Source organism: Oncorhynchus nerka, linkage group LG15 (assembly GCF_034236695.1).
Source record: "Oncorhynchus nerka isolate Pitt River linkage group LG15, Oner_Uvic_2.0, whole genome shotgun sequence".
In the NCBI taxonomy this organism is placed as follows: domain Eukaryota; kingdom Metazoa; phylum Chordata; class Actinopteri; order Salmoniformes; family Salmonidae; genus Oncorhynchus; species Oncorhynchus nerka.
The window spans coordinates 56,147,245-56,169,398 of NC_088410.1; the positions used below are offsets into that span (position 1 = coordinate 56,147,245).

General features: G+C 45.7%; 1 protein-coding gene across 10 annotated transcripts in view; it reads right to left on the reverse strand.

Moving 5' to 3' along the window:
* The window catches only part of LOC115142937 (pleckstrin homology domain-containing family A member 6-like), a 180,060-nt gene that overhangs the window by 18,760 nt on the left and 139,146 nt on the right, over positions 1–22,154 (reverse strand). For 4 of the 10 annotated variants that reach the window (XM_029682819.2, XM_029682818.2, XM_065001727.1 and 1 more), the window contains 16 exons: positions 14,479–14,678; positions 13,824–14,390; positions 13,144–13,666; positions 12,780–12,866; positions 12,213–12,266; positions 10,078–10,146; positions 9,852–9,932; positions 9,506–9,655; positions 9,027–9,122; positions 8,023–8,134; positions 7,626–7,765; positions 4,614–4,769; positions 3,390–3,489; positions 2,627–2,733; positions 2,201–2,356; positions 1,338–1,493 (listed from right to left, as the gene is read on the reverse strand). In XM_029682819.2, coding sequence (XP_029538679.2) covers positions 1,338–1,493; positions 2,201–2,356; positions 2,627–2,733; positions 3,390–3,489; positions 4,614–4,769; positions 7,626–7,765; positions 8,023–8,134; positions 9,027–9,122; positions 9,506–9,655; positions 9,852–9,932; positions 10,078–10,146; positions 12,213–12,266; positions 12,780–12,866; positions 13,144–13,666; positions 13,824–14,390; positions 14,479–14,678 — 2,754 coding nt within the window. The remainder of the gene's footprint in view (positions 1–1,337; positions 1,494–2,200; positions 2,357–2,626; positions 2,734–3,389; positions 3,490–4,613; positions 4,770–7,625; positions 7,766–8,022; positions 8,135–9,026; positions 9,123–9,505; positions 9,656–9,851; positions 9,933–10,077; positions 10,147–12,212; positions 12,267–12,779; positions 12,867–13,143; positions 13,667–13,823; positions 14,391–14,478; positions 14,679–22,154) is intronic. The other 6 variants (XM_029682817.2, XM_065001728.1, XM_029682815.2 and 3 more) reach the window with 5 other exon arrangements.

Sequence of the window (22,154 nt, forward strand, 5' to 3'; positions counted from 1 at the left end):
TGAATTGAAATGCATTCCAGGTGTCTACCTCATGAAACTGGTTGAGAGGAAACCAAGAGTGTGCAAAGCTGTTATCAAGGAAAAGAGCGGCCGCTTTGAAGAATCTCAAATAAAAAATATATTTGGATTTTGAAAATTGTAAAAAATAAAGAAAAACCCTGGAATGAGTAGGTGTGTCCAAACTTTTGACCAGTACTGTGTGTTATTTTTACAAGAGAAAATTCCTAATATATCAACTGTACAGACTTCATCATTGGCAAAATACAAGACACATTTTTTTTTTACATAGCCTACCGAGTGGCACAGCGGTCTAAGGCACTGCATCGCAGTGCTTGAGGCATCACTACAAACCTGGGTTTGATTCAAGGCTTGATTGATTTCCTCTCACACATTGGTGCGGGTGGCTTCGGTGTTAAGTGGGAAGATATTAAGAAGCGGGGTTAGGCGGGTGATGTTTCGGAGGACATATGACTCAACCTTTTTCTCTCCAAAGCCCATTGGGGAGTTGCATCGATGAGACAAGATTGTAATTGGATATCACGAAAATGGGGAAAAAAAAAAAAAAAAAAAAAAGTTTTACATTATACGACAGAACACATTGTTTCCATGTCCGTTGTGCCTGTGAGTACCTGTGCTGTGTTGTTTTGGCTTTTGTGCCGTGCAAATTGTGCATATATGATTACGGGTCTCGTCCTGTGGTGTATCATTGTACTCTTGTGTTTTCGGTTCTCGTCCCGTGTATGTATTCAAGGTACTCCTCGCACTTTTGTTCGGGTTTCAACCCTGTGTTTTGTATACATGTTTGTTTGGTCTTTGTCCCCATGCCTTTACATGGCACAATGTAATTGAGGCAATAAAAAATCCTATTACCCATTCCTGCGCCTGTTTCCCGATCCTTCACACAACGTTACAGTCACCTTGGAACTATAAGGTTCTAGCTGAAAAAATGTGATTCCAAAACAATTAAAATTACGAACCCTGATTGGTTTGAATGGTGTCAGTCATTTTTATCTTGTATAATTTTTTAACTAAACAACATGAATTGGGGTATTTGCAAACCATGTCCCTGAATATTAAATTATCCCCCAACTCTACATTATTAAGTAGTGGGCTAGCCTGTGCTAGGTTTGGTGTGGGCTAGCCAATTCTGGGATAGTCCGTGTTGGGCTGGTGTGGGCTTGGTGAGTACTTTGTGTGGGCTAACCCCTGCCCACCTTCCCCACCAAACACACACATGGGGCCAATGGGGTCATATTTGCTGGGATATCATTTCACGACTGGATCATAGTCACACAGGGATTTTATTACACTGTTTTGGTTTCCAGAGTGTGTCTCACCTCTTTGCCGATGTCCAGGTCGTAGTGGTCAGGTTCCATCTGTAACCGTCTGAGGCGAGCAATCTCCTCCCTTGGTGATTCCAGCACCCCCTCGCCCCGTACTGCAGCCTCCAGGTCCTTGATGTCCACCTCATGGGCTGTTAGCCTCCGCTTCACCTGGACACGCACAGAGATAAACAATTAGGAAAGAGACTGGGAGGCCATACCAAAGGCTCAGCCAATCAACATGGCCAGGAGAGACAGCCAAGGGGCCAGAACTAGAGGTATTCATGGATCCATCCAAATCCGAATACCCCAGATCTGACCTGGGACACGAGCAGGTTGGGGCCCAAAATTAAAACTTTTCCTCTGGTCCAGATCGGATCCTGTTTGATTTTCATCGGGTTTCGGATCTATGTAACTACAGCTGATAGACCTGTGGGGAACTGAATGTATCTGACCACAGCTCGGCATGGCCTGTTGCATATTTATTTTACACTAATAAGATGAATATATTGACAGGCCTAGCCAACATATAAAAACGTATTCATAAATCAGAAGAGCAAATTGGCTGAAAAACAGATATTTTTTTGTCACTCAGGTCTAGGTCTGGTTGTCGTCAGGGTCCATTCGGGTTCAGGTTTGATGGTTCTCTGGTCCGTTCGGGTCCAGATCCCCCTTAAAAAAATACCGGGTCCGTTCAGTTCCGGGTCTGAATTGTCCTCACGTCTGTCCAGGTCCGGGTCCAACTTTTTAGACCCGAGAATAGCTCTAGCCAGAACAATATATTGGATCCTACTCAAGTTACATTTCAACGTGCAGTACATATTCTTGGTGGCTGGCTATCAATGTATATGTATATGTAAATAGTTATGAGAGCCTACCACTCTGTAGTTTGGGCCTGCCTGGCTACCCAGGTTCAGACTGCGTCTCTTGTCCCTGACAGAGCTGCTCTGGTTCCTACGGATACGCTCGTTCTGCTCCTCAATGCTCATCTTGGACTTCACCTCAGCAGGGAACACTGCACTCTTCGGGCGCTCCTGTGACACAGGAATGACATTGAAATTACGATGGAGGGAATGACAATGGAATATGATAAAACGTCAAATGTCATGATCTTTTAAAGGATCAATTTGATTGCACACTTCAATACACCAGACATAGGCCCACAACATAAAGGCAACATCAAATCGGTAAAATATCATAATATAGTTACAATACATCATGTCTATTGATCACATCACATCACATCATCCACATGATGATAAGCTTCCTGAGTTCCATAATGCCCTCTCCGGCATGCTGCCTACCCTGGAGATTCCATTGGGCACTTTGCCGTTGCGTCGGGTGATTCCATGGTCGTAGGAGTGGCCCTGGTCCTCCATGGGAGACTTCGTTCTGGGAGGAACAATCCCCACTGGTCAGGGGACAGACAAACAGCGTGTCAGAGGATGACATTATGCGTCCCAAATGGCACCCTATTTCCTACATAGTCTCTGGTCAAGAGTAGTGCGCTATGTAGGGAATAGGATGACTTTGGGACGCATCCACACAGAGGATGAGTCACGGGGGCTATAATCCAATCTATTATTCTGTAAACAATTGACTTTTATAAGGTCCAGCTAGTCATGAGGACCGTATTAGTAATCTAATTTTATTTTTGTGCTAGCAATAGTATATACTTGATTATGATGTAATTTATTCTATTATTAGATTTGGTTTGACATTTGAAGTGGATTTCATTCCGAGTCTGAGGGGAGCCTTCTTTTTTTTTTAAAGGTTTAGCATTGTCTAACAGTTGGGGATTAGATCAGAAATGCATTTGCGAAAGAAGTCATATGTAATATTAATAAAGAAGTTCACAGTAGCTCCAGTACAGGTTTAGAGAACTGAAATATAACTCCCCTTTTTGGCGCCATAGAGATTGTATAACTCTGCTAGTTTAAATGCAAGGTAGCATTACACGTTTACGCACAAAGGCCTCAAACAGTAGACTACAAGGTATGAGTCATTGCTGCCTATGCAGACTGACGAACCAGAACTACATTACTCAGGCTCCATTGCTTCCTGTACCTTTATTCATGTTGGCCTGTCGATCCTGATCCAGCTCCTGAGCTTCGTTGCTATTGGTCCGTTCTCCCGGTGACACATCCTGTCGGTAACCATACTTTTGCTGCAACAGAACACGAGGAGGAGATAATGAATCATCACCCAATCAAAAGTAAGAGCTTTACACACCAGGAGAATGTTGGCACTAGTCAGGCAACAGCATCATACCCAGCTACGCAGGTAGCTATTAGCCATATGGTTACCCAAACACAGAATGCATTACATAATATGCATTAGTGTGGACAGCAATGATGGGGTTATTGACAGATATAGTGGCAGACTCCAGAGCTCAATGGTTGGAAAGAGATCCGGCATAAGCGGAAGCGCACGGTCTACACACTACAGCACAGACACAGCACTAGCACAGGGACGAGCACAGTCACATTACTACCACATCACTACACCAACTGACACACAGACAGCATGGTAAAGAAACCACCACCTTAGCGTTCCTATGGGAACCTGCAACTCGCCCTTAGCTTAGCCGTAGCATTCAGAAGCACCCAGTACACTAGAATGAATTGTTAGATTATATTTAAAATACGGCATTGTGTTTTCGTTTTTGTTTGATATTGTTGCTTTAGAACTTGTTTGATTAATTACTGGTCAACTGATGAATATATTGTTGGCCACACAATAACCAAATGTGCTGTTAAATGTATGAAGAGTTTGCAGTATCAACCATAGAAAGTGATTGATTGACAGCTGTTGTTCAATGTGTAAGAGCATACTTAGGTGAGACCAGTGTCACTGAAGAGAATAATCATTTCTAGTGCTGGTGCTTTTGGAGAGCTGAAACAGGCCGAGATGGAGAGCGAGAGAAAGAAGGAAGAGATGGTGGAATAGGAGCCATGAGTAGTGAAGCACTAGAACAGACGGAGAGGTGTGAGAGTGTGTATGGTGGAGGGATTGGGTGATGAGGAATGAAAAATCTTTAGGAGTTTGGGAACGTTTTGGGGAAGACAGTGATGGCTTCAAGGACAGGTAACAACTGCGCTTGTGGTAGAAGTTGCCTTAACCACAGATCTAGGATCAGTTTATTATACCGCTTATCCTTACTTTACCCAGTAGGGGTATGAAAATAAATCTGTCCCTGAATCAGTGGTTATGGACATATACCTCCTTGGGGGCGTGGCCGGGGGCATGGCAGGGACGGTAACTCCCTCCCACCCTCCTGTCACCAAATACCTTTCTGCTGTGGGACTCTTCATCGTCAATGTAACCGTCCTCCAGACCCAGGCTGCGTGGCCAGGCAGAGCTGTCGAACGGCAGAGGGGGGATGGAGGGGGGCGATTCCAGGGGGCAGTAGGATTTGGGAAGTGGTGGCCGTGGCGGGCCAATGTCCTACAGCCACGAAAAGGAGGGAAGGAGACGGAGAGGAAGAGAGGGAAGGAAGGAAGGATGGAGGAGGAAGGGAGGAGGAGGAAGAGAGAGCGCTGTGCATCAGGAGGAGTGACAAAAGCCAGGCGGAGTGCAGAGCAGAGAGGATCATGGGACGATTTGAGGAATGGAGCCCCGACCCCAAGAACTTCAGAGGTAATGGGTCACAGGTGTCCAATGATATGCCTGTACTGAGAGCTAGCATGAATGCACACAATGATGCATTCTAATCATATTAGTAGCACTGATACAGACCACTGATTGCTGCTGAATTTGAAAAACAACATAGAAAATAGCACCACAGTTTTCGACAGACACTGTAAACAGTTACAGTTATTACGCAACACAGATGATACGTAGGCTTATATGATTCACAAAATCAACTGTTATTTTCTGCTCTTTCTGCACTATAATTCAAATTTCAGCGGCATTATGAACTCCATTCCCAACAGAGAGAAAGAGAGAGTTGGCTGAGAGCCAGAGGAAGGCAGAGCACTACAGGCTTCAGGGTTTCATACTAAAACAGGAGGATCCGTCCCCAGTGCCAGAGCGCCTCCGTATCGTCTGAACTACATCCCTCACTTTTAATCAATCAGCTGATATGGACCTGGGAAACCCGCTGAGGAGATTTCTTGGCCTATCATATTCCTTGATACCAATGAATGAATCTATTGATTGATTAAGCACCATAGAGGAAAGAAGAACGCAGACACTTTGACCCTGAAGGACTGGAGGACTATATCACACGGCCATCCAACCACAGATACGATGGATGAAAACACAACTTCCTAATTGGTCAGAGGTGCGGATCTGAACGGACGGTCTGCCTGGCACTTTGTGTATCCCACAGACCTACACCACCGAGTGCCATGTTCTACATAGTGAGTGATGCCGTAAAGAAACAGGAGAACATTTCCACATCGCCACATTTCTGCTCCACCTCCCAATTAATGTTTCTATAAATAATGTGTGTCTGTAGTTGGCCAGGGATTACGCAGAACACTTGAAATAACTTGTCATCCTAACTGCCTCTAACTGAATCTTAGCTAAGTGGATCAGGAGATATGTGAAGGCTCTCTGTTGCCTAGTGGACACACCAGGTCATGCTCTTTAGATTTGAGATGAAAGGAAAATGTGTGTTTGCGCCCTGGTCAATAACAGCACTACAGGAACTTCAGAGCTAGTTTTTTTTCTGGCAGTGAAAGGAGTCATTGATGTTGAAATGGCACTTTATATAATTATTTAACTATGTGTTATGCAGGTTGAAAACTCCTGACTTCCCTTTTTCCTGGGAATGTCCTTCAGTGAGGATTCCCTGAGCCTGCTGGACACGGAACTTTAACTTTATAAACCACTGACTAGGACCATTAGTCACCTTCAGCCTCAACTTTTCCCCAGAAAGCATAACACATTCTGTTTCAAACTTCCAGCTATGCTTTTTACTATTGGCAATACACTGTAATATAAGCTCCATCATCATAACATAGTACAACATCACATTCTCTGTTGTTGTGTCAAGTCTGTCTGGTGTGGGCTACAATTGCTGCAGTTGTGGCACCGTACTGTCCACCAGGTCTATAGATGGGTCTTCCTGTACACTCTGACCTAAGGCCTGTTGTCTGGATGGGTGTGTGGTGGTATCGGGGTGTGGGGTGTAGGGTAAGCACCGTCGATAACATCTAGCTGGTTGTTGGGGAAGGTGAGTGGGCGAGTGCGGGTATGTGAGCGGGATCGTCCTTGGGATTGTTCTCGGGACTGAGTGGCTAAGCAGAGGACCCGGTACTGTGTTTCAGTACTGAGAACTCTGGTCCTGGGGTGAGGTGGTAGGGAGTGTTTATGTGGATCTGGAGTATGGCTACAGGCTAGTTGGCTAACCAGACAGGGGTTTTGGCGGGAAGATGAGTACTTGGTCTCAGGGACAGTCAGGTGGGTGTGCTGAGGTGGGTATCTGAGGAAGGCAGGGTAGCTAGCTCGGTAGGAAGGTGGGTCTGGGAGAACATCTTTCCTGTAGCCAATGGCTTGCTGTTTCGGCTGAGGGGAAAGCTCATTGGTTAGCTGGGTGTGTTGGTGGCTGGGGTTACTGCCAGTAGGTGCTTGCTGATTGGTTAGTTTGGCAGGGTGGGTGGGTGAGTGGGTAAAGCTATGGCTGTCTCCTTGGAGGAGTGGAACTCCAGAGCTGGCTCGGTGGCTGTTTGGCTCTAGATGTGTACTGTCCATTTTGGCAGGCTGATTGACTTGGCTGGTGCTGTGGGTGGGGTTGGGGTTGGGGCGGGTGTTTGGTTGGGTGTCTTTGGTGTCTCTAAGGTCATGCTGTTTGGCTTGGGAGGTGTATGGTTGTGCATGTTGCTGGGTGTCTATACTCTCTACAGGGGAAGTGAAAGGCTGGGAGCTTGGCTCAGGACCAGGGTGTACATTTGGTTCAAGACCAGGGTGCCTATTTGGCTCAGAACTTGTTTGGGTGTTAAGTATGGATTTAAGTTTAGGACGGGACTGGGTGGCTAAGTACAGGATTTGGTACTGTGTTTCAGGACTGAGAGACCTGGACTGGGTGTGAGGTAAAGAGTGTATATGGGGGTATTTTGTGTTTGGGTCAGGACCAAGGTGGATGTTAGGTTGAGGACCCGGGTGGGTTTTTGGCTCAGACACTGGTCTATTTGGATCAGCACCTAGTTGGGTGTTGGATTCAGGACCTAGTTGAACACTTTGTTCTGGCTGGGTGTTAGGTTGAGGACTCAGGTGGGTGTTAGGTTGAGGACACAGGTGGAGACCCAGGTTGGTGTTTGGGTGGTTGCGTGGGTGGTAGGAAGGGCTGGTGCTTACCTCCGGACCCAGCTGTTTGGTGGGGGAAGCCTGGGAGCCGGGCACTGGGGAGAAGGGGCTGAGTGGACTGGTGAGGCTTACTGAACTCAGGGGACTGGCAGGACTATTGGTGCTAAAGGAACCTGATGCCCCACTGGCCACTGTGGGAGAGAGGGGAAAGGGAGATGGGGGACATGAGAGGAGACGAAAGGACAAGAAAGAGAATTGCGTAAACAAAAGAAGATAGGAGATATTGATTAAAAAAAGAGAGAAGGGAGTTAGATATGCATGTAGCATACTGTTCACCCAAATACTCATATTTATTCATTTATTCGATTATCATCTTGTGTTGGAGTGGCAATTACTATATTTGTGTGAGACTATAGTGTATGTTATGTTGTTGTGAGGTGATGCGTACCCCTGTGTTTTGCTGTGTCTGTGCCTCTGGAAAGGTTGCTCTTGTGGAGCCCCTCCCACACTTCCTGAACTCTCCAGAACTCCTTCTGAATGTGTCTATGGACCATCTCACTCTGACCAAGGAGAGTAGGGGGTGGAAAGAAGACGAGGGAAGGAAAGGTGATAGGAGAAGGATAGAGGAGAGGAAAATGTTAGAGAATAACATTTTAAGTATACTACTGAATAATAGCTTGTTAATAACTTATTTTTGTTATTATCAAGTATTCTGTTAGAAAACAAGTCAGTGAGTGATGCAGGAGTTACAGTCGGTGGCTCGGTTATAAGACCAGAGTATTGTGAAGTAGCGAGACACCAGATAGCCTTATTGTCTTAGAAAACAACAGGGTTGCATTGATTAGTGCACACTGTAGCAAAACATTTCGCAACAGAAAATGAAAACATGCATTTTTATTGGACAAGTTCAGGTACTCTCTCCCAGTTTCGGCACGTTTGCGTCCATTTCATTCCTAGTGAATACGAGTCACAGACACTGCACTCTTATAGACAGTCTCTTCACAGTTCACCACCATGAGCCAGGTTCCATCCCATGGAAAGGAGTGACAGTCAGGTGTTTAATGGGGCAGGTTGACTATACAATGATAAATAGGACATGATGAACATTTTAATTGTGTTCATTTCTTATTGATGAGCGATTCATATGCTTTTTAAATTATTGATTAGAAGGAAGGTTTCCGCTCAGCTATTAGCAACCTAGGATAACACTGTGGTACCTGGAAAACAACCATAGATAAGCCCTAGAAGCTAGAAAGGAACCATACAGGTGGGTTATGAACAGGTGAGATTATAGGATCAGTTCCATTCTAGTCATTTTATTTATAGGCTTCAAATTCAGTGTTCAATTGGTGACTGGCTAAAAACACGCCACAAGAAAAATGTTGAAGATCTGGTGGATCACAGAGTAGATGACCAGTGTGGGGTCCTGATGAGGAGAGGGTGTCCGTGTACCTGCACGCCTGCGTTGAGCTGCTCCCACAGGTCCCCATGGATAGCGTTGACCTCGTCCTCCAGAGCTTCAAACTCCATCCGTGTGGTGGTCAGAGCCTGGGGACAGCAGGGGATAGAGGAGACACTCAGGACCTGGAACTATGAAAGTTTGTCCTAGATCACAAAGGGGCTCGGGTGGTGGGCACATGTGTTTTTTTTTGCCTATGCGTGAAAAACCCTGACTGTATGTCGAATCCATTGACTACACAGTATCTATCACATTGGAGTAGGAGAGTTGTCATCTGATGGTGATCAGATGTTATAGATTACAAATAGAAGGTCAAAGTTTAGATTTAGAGAAATGGGTTATGCGCCATGTCTCTTTCACAGGATACCGAGAAAGGATCTCCTTGATTTACTCGTCACATTTAGGTTACAGTATATATAATGGATCACTATGGATTATCATAGATCGCTATAATCTTCTGTATGTGTCTTACGCTGGATGCCTGGGAGAGTTCTCCTCTGATGTTGATGAGCTGGTTTTGCAGTGTCTCCTTCTTCAGCTGTAGTTTGTCTGCAACCAGCGGCTGACCCCGGTACAGCTCCATCTCCTGATGTGTGGCCACCAGTGCTCCCTCTAGGCTGTCCTGGGAACAGCAGGTAACAGGGGACATGTCAGGCAATGGTTGGGGAGTAGGGTGACGTTTCCCTTAGATGCTGACCTTGGGTCAGTTTTGCATTCTCACTTGATAATGATTAAGGGGGAAGAGGAACGCTAGGTTTTTACCTAGGGGTGGTCTTTTATGTTTACTTTCATTAGCAGCTTTGTATTTCGTACAGTACCTTGTCCATTCTCAGCCTGTGAACAACTGCCTCCTGGTCCTTTAGAAACCTGTTTTGCTCACACAGACGACCCAAGAGTTTCTAACAGAGAGAGAAAGAGAACGAGAGAGAGAGGGAGAGAGAGAGAGAGACATTGGAGGAAGTGTGTTTGCAGGGGAGAGGATGGTTTCTGAGGGTTGATTGTTTAAGAGAGAGAGGATGGTTAGATGGAGGGATGTGGCCTTACGCTGGTCTCAATCTCATTGAGTTTCAGTGTGGGGTGAAGCTCCCTGTATGGGTCATGGAACGGAGGCACCTGGGAAAACAGAGGCAGGACTCATTCTTAATACTAACATTATATCAACCAGAACCCAATTCAAACAAATCAAATCCATAGATCAAGGGTTTGAAAAACAACTCGCAGCCAGAGTGAGCAATTGGAATGGCCCAGATCCATGTGGCTGTAAACAACACTTTATCAATAGCGTAGAACCAAACAGAATAAGTGTAAAACACCGTACCATACCATGTGCATAGTACATACTGTACATATGACATCACTACTACACAAGACAATGTATATTGAATCAATATTAATACTGATATACTAGACAAATAAGATCATGACAATAGCCAATCAATAACTTTAAAAAAAGCATAAATAAAACTGTGATGTTTACAGCATCGAGCAGTAAGAGCCGACAGGGTGAGCTGGAATGATAAACCCCTCTGTCAAAAGGTCAAAGGTCATATCCATTTTGTCCATGTCCTTATGGAGCACTGTGATTGGAAAGTATGTGAAGGAGGATATGACATCGCAGTGAAGACAGAGGGGCACGCAGAAGAGACAGAATTAGGCTACAGCACAAGACAGGATATGACATAGAACACAGATGGAAAAACAAAGGAACTTAACAAAGACACATACAACACTGCATGGTGAAGCAAAATGGATAACTAAAATCGCCATCGAATTGGTTGGACAAAGAAACCGAAAGCTAGAAGAGAGCCTAGCGTCTAACATCCACATGCTAGAGTAGGGTACTGGAGAGAGGAGGGAGAGGCAGGCTTGGGCTTGGCTGTATAGACCTTGGGGGAGACTGTGGAATCCTTCACCTTGATTCTGTCTAGACAACAGCTGAGCCTCCTAGCCTAGATCACTAGTGACTAGAAAAGCCCTGAAGAGGGCAGTAGCTGACCTCTATGGAAAGAGCACAAGCACACGCTTAGTTACACTCTGAAAGCAGAAAGCCTGTGGCTACAAGGCAAGTACAAAACAATCTGTGCTGTAACGGTCCAGGCTTCTTGGAAAAGCATTAGTCAGCTGTTAGTAAGTGTAGAGTAGGCATTTACTGGTCTTATTGCATAGATACATGTGTCTTATTATTAGTCTTTGAGGAGGGGGATAGTGTGAGGGTATGGGAGTCTTTGTGGAGCAGTGTTTTACAAATAGTGGGCTGGAACTGCTTTCCTTTGGGTTATGGCATATGACTGGGTCATGGTTAGAAACATGATTTTTTTACTTGGTTACTTATATGAAAAGTTCAAAGGCTTTAGGTGGAAAAAGTTTTTGTGGGGGGCTGTGGGTCTAGCTGAAGCCTGTCTCTCTGGGACACTCTCTCCTCTCTTACTTGTGCGAAGAGCTTTGCTCTAGGGGAGGATCGCTCCACCATTCTGGTTACCATGCCGACAACGTGATCTCTCCCGGTCACCTGGGGCAAAACACACTGCCCATCATTCTCCTGGTTGCCACAGTAACGACCAGGAGCCTGACGTCTAGCAGTAATAATCCCTGACGTGTGTTGTTTGTAGTTGTCTTTTCTTACTTACATTTGAGAATGAAATTGGATACGTCGAAAGAGACACATTTCTGTTTGTGTACAATGTCCAACAAAGAGTTCCAGTACTGTGGTACAGTGATCTGAAATGGTGCGTATACTGTAGCACTATGACCTGGTCATTATGATAAGGTGTAAGCAGTCCGTGACAGTGAGACAGGGGAAAGAAGATAAGACAGTGGGAGTGAATGTGGACTGTGTTCGTGAGAAACAGGTGTTTAGCAGGTGACAACATGGACAATCTTCCACGTGACAATACATCTAAACAATGTGGCAAACGTTGTCAACACAAATGCTGTCAACCGCACTGTGTGACGGGGTTTATAATATAACCAACAGTTTGCGGATGATCAGAATGTCACTCTTCGCAAACGTCTCACGACTTCTGCTCTGTACTCAGTAAGTTACAAAGCTTTCACAAATTGACTGACTCAACGAAATGTGTGAAGGTATTAAATGTATTAAACAATCCGATTTGGTTTGGCGCTGTGATGTGTTCCACGGCAGGGGTAGAGGTGTGTCCAGAGATGCCCACGGTACGTACCTGTTGATCGAGGTACTCCAGGTTTCTCTGGAGCTGCAGGTCTAACATGTCCTCCTAATAGAGCAGCATAAGCAGCAACAGTGAAAAGGACAAGGACAGTGCAAGACCCAGTACCAGAGACGCCAGTCAAACCAGTAGCAGCAGCATCAGTGGCACCAGCAGACGCAGAAACAGACAGGGAGAGTGTAAGAGGGGGAGAGAGAGAGAGAGAGAGAGAGAGAGAGAGAGAGAGAGAGAGTGACAGAAGTAAATAAAGAGAGAGACAAAAAAAGAGGGAGAAAGAGATTGACCAAGAATGAATGAAAAAGAGACAGCGAGATAGTGGAGACAGGGAGGACAGACATAAGAACTCAAACCAGAAACAACAGGAAAGCACAGCTATAGCATACCTTTAGTTGCTGGTTACATTTTAAGCAGAGGTAGCTGCCAAGGACCTTATCCCCGCCAAGTGAGTGTGTAGGTGTGTGAAAGTGTGTGTGAGTGCTCTAGCCAAGTGTCTCCCAAACTTGACATTGGACTCATTGGTCTGTATCTCTTGACAGTGTAACATTCTTTGGGAGGACGTACCATTTTGCTGTGGAGAGAGGGGGAGGCAGGGTAGTTGTAGTGGTACATTCCTTGGCTTAGCGACCTCCTGTCTCCAGGGTAATCATACTGAAATAAGATAAATAACCAGGATGTACTGGGATCACTATGATTTTGGCCTAAAAACACAAACAAATCTTCACCCATTAACAGCTGACTCCTGACAATAACACACACACACACACACACACACACACACACACACACACACACACACACACACACACATACATACACACACACACACATACACACACACAATCACACACACACATACACACACACATACACACACACACACACACACACACACGCAAATACACACACACCCTCTCCCATCTCTCACCTTGGGAGAGCTCATTGATCTCCTCAGTCCATACACAGAGGGGTCAGCGTAGATCACATCCTCCCGTAGCCTGCCTGGTCCTCTGTCAAACCGGGCCGAGGGTGAGCAGATAGGCGAGGCAAAGCTATGGGGGCTGGGAGAGTAGGGACCACCCGTGGACGAGGAGGGGGACCTGGGAACGGACCTAGACCTAGGTTGGATGGACAGACGCCTCATGGCGGTCTGGGCTGCATCCATCTGGCCGTAATAGGCAGGGCTGGGTGGGGGGCCGTATGGGTCTCGGGGGGGCGGGGGTCTGAAGAGGGGCCCGTCCCGCAGTGAGCGTCTCTTCTCATCGTTGGTCCAGCGAGGGGGGCCCATGCGGTCGTAGCCCACGGCTGACACGGAGCAGATGCTGTCAGGGCGTACGCCTGGAGGGTAGAGGGGGTACTCCTCCACGTAGCCCGGACCGCCCCCCACGCTACTGTAGACGCTGTAGTAGTCAGCTGGTGCGCCACGGTTCACTGTGTAATAATGAGATGGACTAGGGGAAGAGAGCGAGAGAGAGACGGTTGAAGGGAAAACATGTAGTTGTAGACACTAAAAATACAAACAAGTCTTCACTCTACCACTCCCTTAATCTCACTTTCTCTTACTCATCCTCATCCTCTCTCTTACCTCTCTACCTCTGTCTCTCTCACCTGTTCAAGTCCTCCTGTACAGCTATGACTCTGCGCTGGTTGACCCACTGCTGTAGCTGAGTCATGGAGCTCTTCCTCTGGGCCTGTCTCTCAGGGTTTGTCCGTGGCACGAAACCCCGTCTCAGCACCATGTTCTCAGGCTGCTCCCTCACCTCCCTCCCCTCTCTCATCCCTCCCTCTGGAGGTGCCTGGGGTGGCCGCCCGTTACCCTGGGGTGGTCCGTTTCCATGGTTTGGGGGGCCGTAGGTGCCCCACCCATTGGGCTGGTGATGGGGTGCACCCCCAGGTCCAAGCACTCCTCTCTCCCCCCTCTCCCCTCTCTCTCCCCCCATCCTCCCGTCCTTTTCTGAATGGCTGGTAGAGGGAGGGGGCGTTTCCATGGCGTCGACCCCGTTGACCTTGTGATGTGCGGGTTCTCGTGATCCGCGCTCTGGGTCTAGGAGTTCAGTCGTCTGGCCGTTGTCCTCAATGTGTGTGTGTGTCTGGGTGTGTGGTTCAGGTCCTTTGGTTACCAAGGTGTTACCATGGAGTTCTGCTGTGGGCGTGGTGGCCTCGGAGTTGGTGGTCCTGTGGCGAAGGGACAGAGTTAGAAAGTGTGTGTACATGCGTGCTTGCGTGAGTGCGTGTGTGTGTGTGTGTGTGTGTGTGTGCGTACATGCATGTGTGTGCTTGTGTGGACCTCTGTGCAGGCGGTATCTGGACGTGTGCAGCCTCGTTCATAGCGTCGATCCACTCCTCCTGTTCCTCGGCAGTCTCAGCGCCGAAGTAGTACGTGCGTGTTCCTGCGTGTTCAGCCTGCAGGCAGAACACAATGGTGCCCTTAATCTCACCTTCCTCCTCTTCCTCGTACCAAACCTGGAACAGACAGAGAGAAGATACGGCGTTGGACAGAGCCTTCCTCACGTGAAACATCACCAACAGCAGCGGCATCATCACACACTTTCATGCATTTTAAGCAAAATCACACACACAGGTCTCAAACGCATGCATATAAAATGCATGCATTTGAATGTTGCCTTGAATAATTGTCAATGGCCAACAAACCTTTCATACACAGTACTACTAGCATATTGGAGGATGATTAAACAGCTGTATTTAGTTTCAATTATCAGCATCGACTGATGTATTGGTGAGTAGTTAGAGCATGCAAACGACGGCCTGGTTAGGGCAGTCAGAAAATAGCTCAGGTTAGTGGTGAATATCCAGGCTTTAGAATGGCACCGCAGCAGTGAAGGATGGGCATATCAACGAGGCCATTTAGAACTCAGTCAATGGCTGTGTTCGAATGATCAAATCTGTAATGCATTGTGGGTCAATTGTGACTGACTGACTGAGTGATCTACAAGTAACAGTGAGTTGTTGTTTAAGATGCGAGGCGATTTGTAAGATCGGTCAATCGCGCCTTGCCTACAATGCTGGCTGGCTGTAATGTCGAACACGCCAGTTAACACGCAGTTTCAAAACAGTCACTCCGTCTACAGACGCTTGGCAGTAAAACCAACAGGGTGAAACCAGTTTGTCACTCTGTAGCAGTTAGTCACCAACGCCATGCAGTGAGCAGAGGAACCATGCAGTTGGGAGGAGGTGAAGAGAAAGGGTGAATAAAGGGTGAATACTACCTACATGAAATAAGATCAGCCGGGGAACTCTACACAGGCACAATGGAGGACAGCTATGCTCAGGGGTCCTCACAGGTTGGGGTGAGAGGGAGGAGAGGAGAGATGGGTAAGGGTCAGAAGGTTATAAAGGTCAGAGGTCAGAGCACATTGATTGGTGGGGTACCCAGAGGGTAAAGGTAGGCAAGGGGGTGGGCGAGGATCCTAGAGAAAGGTAAGGGTGCAGTGAGACCTACAGTGTATGTCTTATATTTCTGTGAAACTCAAGGACCCACAAATATCCGGCAAGCACTGGTGTCCTGAAATAAATACTGGTTAATAACGAGATGATACATTCATGTCCTTTCTCTTCCCTGGTGCCACTGTGCTTGGTCAGCTAGCTCACAGGTCATTCTAGTCTACACAGCAACATGTGAAAATCACGGGGTTAACACTGTAATTTCTCTCATCTGCCACATGAGGGCAGTAGAGGCATATCAGCTTCAGAGAAGTGTGTAAAAACTTCATTGTGCACAATCATGTTGCGTCACTAGTCAATGGAGAGGAATGAGACAACGATGATCTGTTACTGAGCCAAGAGGGCACAGGTGTGCGGAAACAAGTGTGATGTGCACTAAAAGGGGTGCAAGTAAGTTGAGCCATCAAACGTTCTATTTCAATGCACTTTGTCCAAAACGTGGCGACTAGTAATACACATTCTGCCAGCTACATATAGACACTGGACAGTTGTTCACTGATCCGACATGACCCCAGTCATCTTCGACACAGTACAGATTAGACAATAGAACACAGGAAACATATTCATAGATAAAGCACTGTGTCAAAGGTCCATTGTCCCTGTCTATTATGGATGTTTAAACCAAAGCCCCCAAAAGACAGCAATCCAAAACAACAAGGAATAACCCTAATCAGGAAGAGTCATGAGAGAAACCCATCCTCTCCCCTGCTCTATCTTTCCCCAAGTCACACCTGACAAACTCCTCAACTAGAAATCCCAAGAAAGTATTCGGCACGCATGTGAGTAATACCGCGTCTTCGTACTTGCTATTGGCTGGCAGCAGTCCAACATAGGGAGACAGGGAGTGGCCTAACGAGGCACCGTAGGTAGGGAGTAGTGTGAGAACACACACAGTGGTACACAGCATACGTCCTTATCAGTAGAAGGTCAAGTAAAACCTAAAGCATTGACTTAAATGTAATTAGTCTTCCTAGTGAAAGACCTCCGGACACCTTGTGCCTCTGTGGACGGTTAGTCGGTGGGGAGAACACAGTCAACAGTGATCAACACAGAGAACTACTCTCTGAACAAATGGAGATACAGTATGAGACAGAAGTATTGAGCAGTGGTAGCAGCAAACTAGTGTTCGACAGAGCACAGTAGGCCTATAGAGACAGTATACAGTACAGTGGCTGCCAAACTAGCTTCCATGATTGCACCAAACACCAATCACGACAACAACATTCTCATTTGTATTCTAACTAGAGTGTAGCCTAACTGTCTTGGAACAGAGAGCCAACATGTCGTACATTAATATTCTAAATCTAAAATCAAGTTTGCCAAGTTGTCTCTGAGGCCAGTGTGTGTCTGAGCTTTAACAACCTTTTCAGCTCTCTGTCCTTCTGTCAGCACATTAGCAGTCTGCCTGTGATCAGAGCAACTCCACACCAGCCGGAAGGAAGGACTGGGAATGGGGAGTGCTGAGGCACACACACACACACGCACACACACGCTCACACGCACACACGCACACACACACACACCCAACACAATCTTTAAAAGAGCTATTAAAAACACAGACCAAAAGACGACAACGCAATTCTAGTCCAAAGACATAGAACACCACTGGCTGTTATAGCTTGACAGCCTGACTGATTGTTTCAGAGCTGGTTTCTCTGCTATTTTATCTATAAAATCTTGTCTGAATTGTTAATGTACATCATCAAGGTCAAAACAACAACAGGAAGAAAACAAAAGAGATTTTAATCTCAAATGGATGACCTGGCTAGATAAAGTCAGCTCTCTAGTCCTTTAATTCATCACGTCAACTGCCTCACCAGGACAAAACAATAAGTTCAGGTGTATGTGATCTCAAACAGTTGCTCAACTCCCCCCTCCGTGCAGTGGCAAAACCGGTCCTGCACACACTCACACAGGTGAGACAATGAGCTGTGCGTATGTGTGTGTGTGTGTGTGTGTGTGTGTGTTCACCAGGATCCACTACACACCTGGGGCAGATCTCACCCCAGAGTCAGTGTTGAGGAGAATAACACTCCCTCCTGTGTTGTGTTGTGTTGTGACTCATTCACTATAAGGGCCATGGCACGACAGCTCATACTAGCTAGCAACAGCCATTACTTAGATTGAAGTCGACAGGGCGCCAATTGGCAGTTGTTGGTTTGCATGATATATATATATATTATACAGTTTAGACTAGGAACTGCAGCAAAATACCCTTTTATTGTATAACTAGCATGATATTCAAAATAATCATGTTCAATATTTGTACAAAAGTTGCAATCGAATCAACGTTTATTCATCATATGCACAGGACCCAGAGGTGTATAAACTGTGCAATGAACTGCTTAATTGCTACCTCTCAACACTGCAATTAAATATCAAAGAGGTAAATAAAAATGACAACAGTAATACAAGTCAAAAAATGTCTAATGCAGAGACGGGCGACTTGTAGCCCGTGGGCCTCATGCTGCAGAGGTCCCCCTTTTGTAGGGCAGAGGATACATTTTTAAGAAAATAATAATAAAACATTCATATTAATACACAGTGGGGCAAAAAAAGTATTTAGTCAGACACCAATTGTGCAAGTTCTCCCACTTAAAAAGATGAGAGAGGCCTGTACACTTCAACTGTGACAGACAAAATGTAGAGAAAAAAAATCCAGAAAATCACGTTGTAGGACTTTTAATGAATTTATTTGCAAATTATGGTGGCAATAAGTATTTGGTCACCTACAAACAAGCAAGATTTCTGTCTCTCACAGACTTGTAACTTCTTCTTTAAGAGGCTCCTCTGCCCTCCACTCGTTACCTGTATTAATGGCACCTGTTTGAACTTGTTATCAGTATAAAAGACACCTGTCCACAACCTCAAACAGTCACACTCCAAACTCCACTATGGCCAAGACCAAAGAGCTGTCAAAGGACATCAGAAACAAAATTGTAGACCTGCACCAGGCTGTGAAGACTGAATCTGCAATAGGTAAGCAGCTTGGTTTGAAGAAATCAACTGTGGGAGCAATTATTAGGAAATGGAAGACATACAAGACCACTGATAATCTCCCTCGATCTGGGGCTCCACACAAGATCTCACCCCGTGGGGTCAAAATGATCGCAAGAACGGTGAGCAAAAATCAGAGAGCTGTGACCAAAGTAACAAAGCCTACCATCAGTAACACACTACGCCGCCAGGACTCAAATCCTGCAGTGCCAGACGTGTCCCCCTGCTTAAGGCAGTACATGTCCAGGCCCGTCTGAAGTTTGCTAGAGAGCATTTGGATGATCCAGAAGAAGATTGGGAGAATGTCATATGGTCAGATGAAACCAAAATAGAACTTTTTGGTCAAAACTCAACTCATCGTGTTTGAAGGACAAAGAATGCTGAGTTGCATCCAAAGAACACCATACCTACTGTGAAGCATGGGGGTGGAAACATCATGCTTTGGGGCTGTTTTTCTGCAAAGGGACCAGGACGACTGATCCATGTAAAGGAAAGAATGAATGGGTCCATGTATCGTGAGATTTTGAGTGAAGATGAAGGGCATTGAAGATGAAACGTGGCTGGGTCTTTCAGCATGACAATGATCCCAAACACATCGCCTGGGCAACAAAGGAGTGGCTTCGTAAGAAGCATTTCAAGATCCTGGAGTGGCCTAGCCAGTCTCCAGATCTCAACCGCATAGAAAATCTTTGGAGGGAATTGAAAGTCCATGTTGCCCAGCAACAGCCCCAAAACATCACTGCTCTAGAGGAGATCTGCATGGAGGAATGGGCCAAAATACCATCAACAGTGTGTGAAAACCTTGTGAAGACTTACAGAAAACGTTTGACCTCTGTCATTGCCAACAAAGGGTATATAACAAAGTATTGAGATAAACTTTTGTTATTGACCAAATACTTATTTTCCACCATAATTTGCAAATAAATTCATTAAAAATCCTACAATGTGATTTTCTGGAGAGAAAAAAATCTAATTTTGTCTGTCATAGTTGAAGCGTACCTATGATGAAAATTACAGGCCTCTCTCATCTTTTTAAGTGGGAGAACTTGCACAATTGGTGGCTGACTAAATGCTTTTTTGCCCCACTGTATATACAAATATACACACAATACCAGTCAAAAGTTTGGGGTCACTTAGAAATGTCCTTGTTTTTGAAAGAAAAGCTAATTTTTTTGTCCATTAAAATAACGTCAAATTGATCACAAATACAGTGTATACATTGTTAACGTTAGAAATTAATATTGTAGCTGGAAACAGCAGATTTTTTATGGAATATCTACATAGGCCTACAGAGGCCCATTATTAACAACCATCACTCCTGTGTTCCAATGGCTCGTTGTGTTAGCTAACCCAGGTTTACCATTTTAAAAGGCTAATTGATCAATAGAAAACCCTTTGGCAATTATGTTAGCACAGATGAAAACTGTTGTGCTAATTAAAGAAGCAATACAACTGGTCTTCTGGAGCATCAGCAATTGTGGGTTCGATTAGAGGCTCAAAATGGCCAGAAACAAAGTGTCACGACTTCCACCGAGGGTGGCTCCTCTCCCTGTTCGTGCGGCGCTCGGCAGTCATCGTCGCTGGTCTACTAGCGGCCACCGATCCTTTTTCCTTTTCTTTTGCCTGTTTTGTGTTTTCACCTGGTTTCATTTTGGTTAATTAGGGGGGTATTTTTCTCGACATTTCCTTTGGGTTTTTGTGCGGGATTTTTTCCGTTTACTGCGTTTTTCGCTAGTTCATGTTTTACAGGTGGTTTTTCCCTGGACTGTGTCTGAGTGTGTTTCATGGCTACTGCTGTAGTCAGGTGTCCTGTGATTTTTGAGCTGGTTTATTAAACGCCCTTTTCATTCTGAACTTGTTTCTCCTGCGCCTGACTCCACACCCACATCTCCTTAGGGAGTTCTGACACAAAGACCTTTCTTCTGAAACTCGTTAGTCTGTTCTTGTTCTGAGAAATGAAGGTTATTTCATGCGAGAAATTGCCAAGAAACGGAAGATCTCGTACAATGCTGTGTACTACTCCATTCACAGAACAGCGCAAACTGTCTATAAGCAGAATAGAAAGAGGAGTGGAAGGAACCGGTGCACAACTGAGCAAGAGGACAAGTACATTAGTGTCTAGTTTGAGAAACAGATGCCTCACAAGTCCTCAAATGGCAGCTTCATTAAATAGTAAACGCAAAACACCAGTCTCGACGCCAACAGTGAAGAGGCGACTCCGGGATGCTGGCCTTCTGACTATTGTTGGTGGGCTAGAGGGCCCACTAACAAAATGTTACTTGGGGCCCCTAAAAGGCTAGGGCCGGCTCTTACAGCATTTGTGGTTATGGATGTGGGTATACAGACCTGCAAGCCACTGCGGCCCCTCATGTGTTCAGATTTTTTTGTGGCCCCCATCCCCATCAAAGTTGCCATCCCTAGTCTACTGAAATAAATCAATACCCAGCTGTGAGTCACGCTTGTCAAAGACAACCGCAAGACCAGTGTCTCTCCCAGGCCTAGTGATTCACTGAGGCCAATTACATTGCCATGATGACCAATGCCTGTATCCAAGCCATCCTCCCTTATCTTTCTTTTCTCCTTCTTCTCATCCTCTCTTCTCAGTGTGCGTGCATGCTTGTGTGTGTGCCTGTGATGTGAGTGTTTCTGTCAGGTTGTTGTTTCTGAAGATCTATATTTATCCTAGGGTGGTTAATTATAACCTGGACCTAGACAACAGGCATCAGTGCCTGGTGAGAAGAGATAGGCAATCCAGACATCGTTTGGTGTGTGTGTATGTGTGTGTGCTTGTGCGCGTGCATGTGTTTATGTGTGTCCTTATCGTTTCTAGGTAGCAAACTTGATGCCATCGACATCTTTGCGTGCCAGGGTGGAGAGTGCACGTTGGCAAGTGCTAGGGGACATCCACCTGAAGAGAGGATGCTGATGCAAGCCATGGCAATACCATAGTAACAGTAGCGTCAGTACCAGTAGGGTATACTGTATGCACATTGAGTATACAAAATATTAGTAACACCTGCTCATTCAATGACAGGCTGACCAGGTGAATACAGGTGAACGCTATGATCCCTTATTGATGTCACTTGTTAAATCCACTTCAATCAGTGTAGGTGAAAGGGGAGGAGACAGGTTAAACAAGGATTTTTATGCCATTAGACAATTGAGACATGGATTGTGTGTTATTCTGGGTGAATGGGCAAGACAAACGATTTAAATGCCTTTGAACGGGTTATGGTAGTAGGTGCGTTCTGAGGGCTGTTCTGAGGGCAAAGGGACATAAATTATTACAGTTTTATGGGTTAAATATTAAGATAATGCTGTAAATGTATGCAAAACCATGCCCTCTTACCCTTCTTAATAGCCTAATCTTTCTCTTCCCCCTATCTCTCTCATTTTTATATTTTTTACATTTTGTCATGAAATGCAGCTCTGTCTTGGGTTCTGCTGTGTTGCAGTGGTTGCACAGCCTTTCCTCTACAT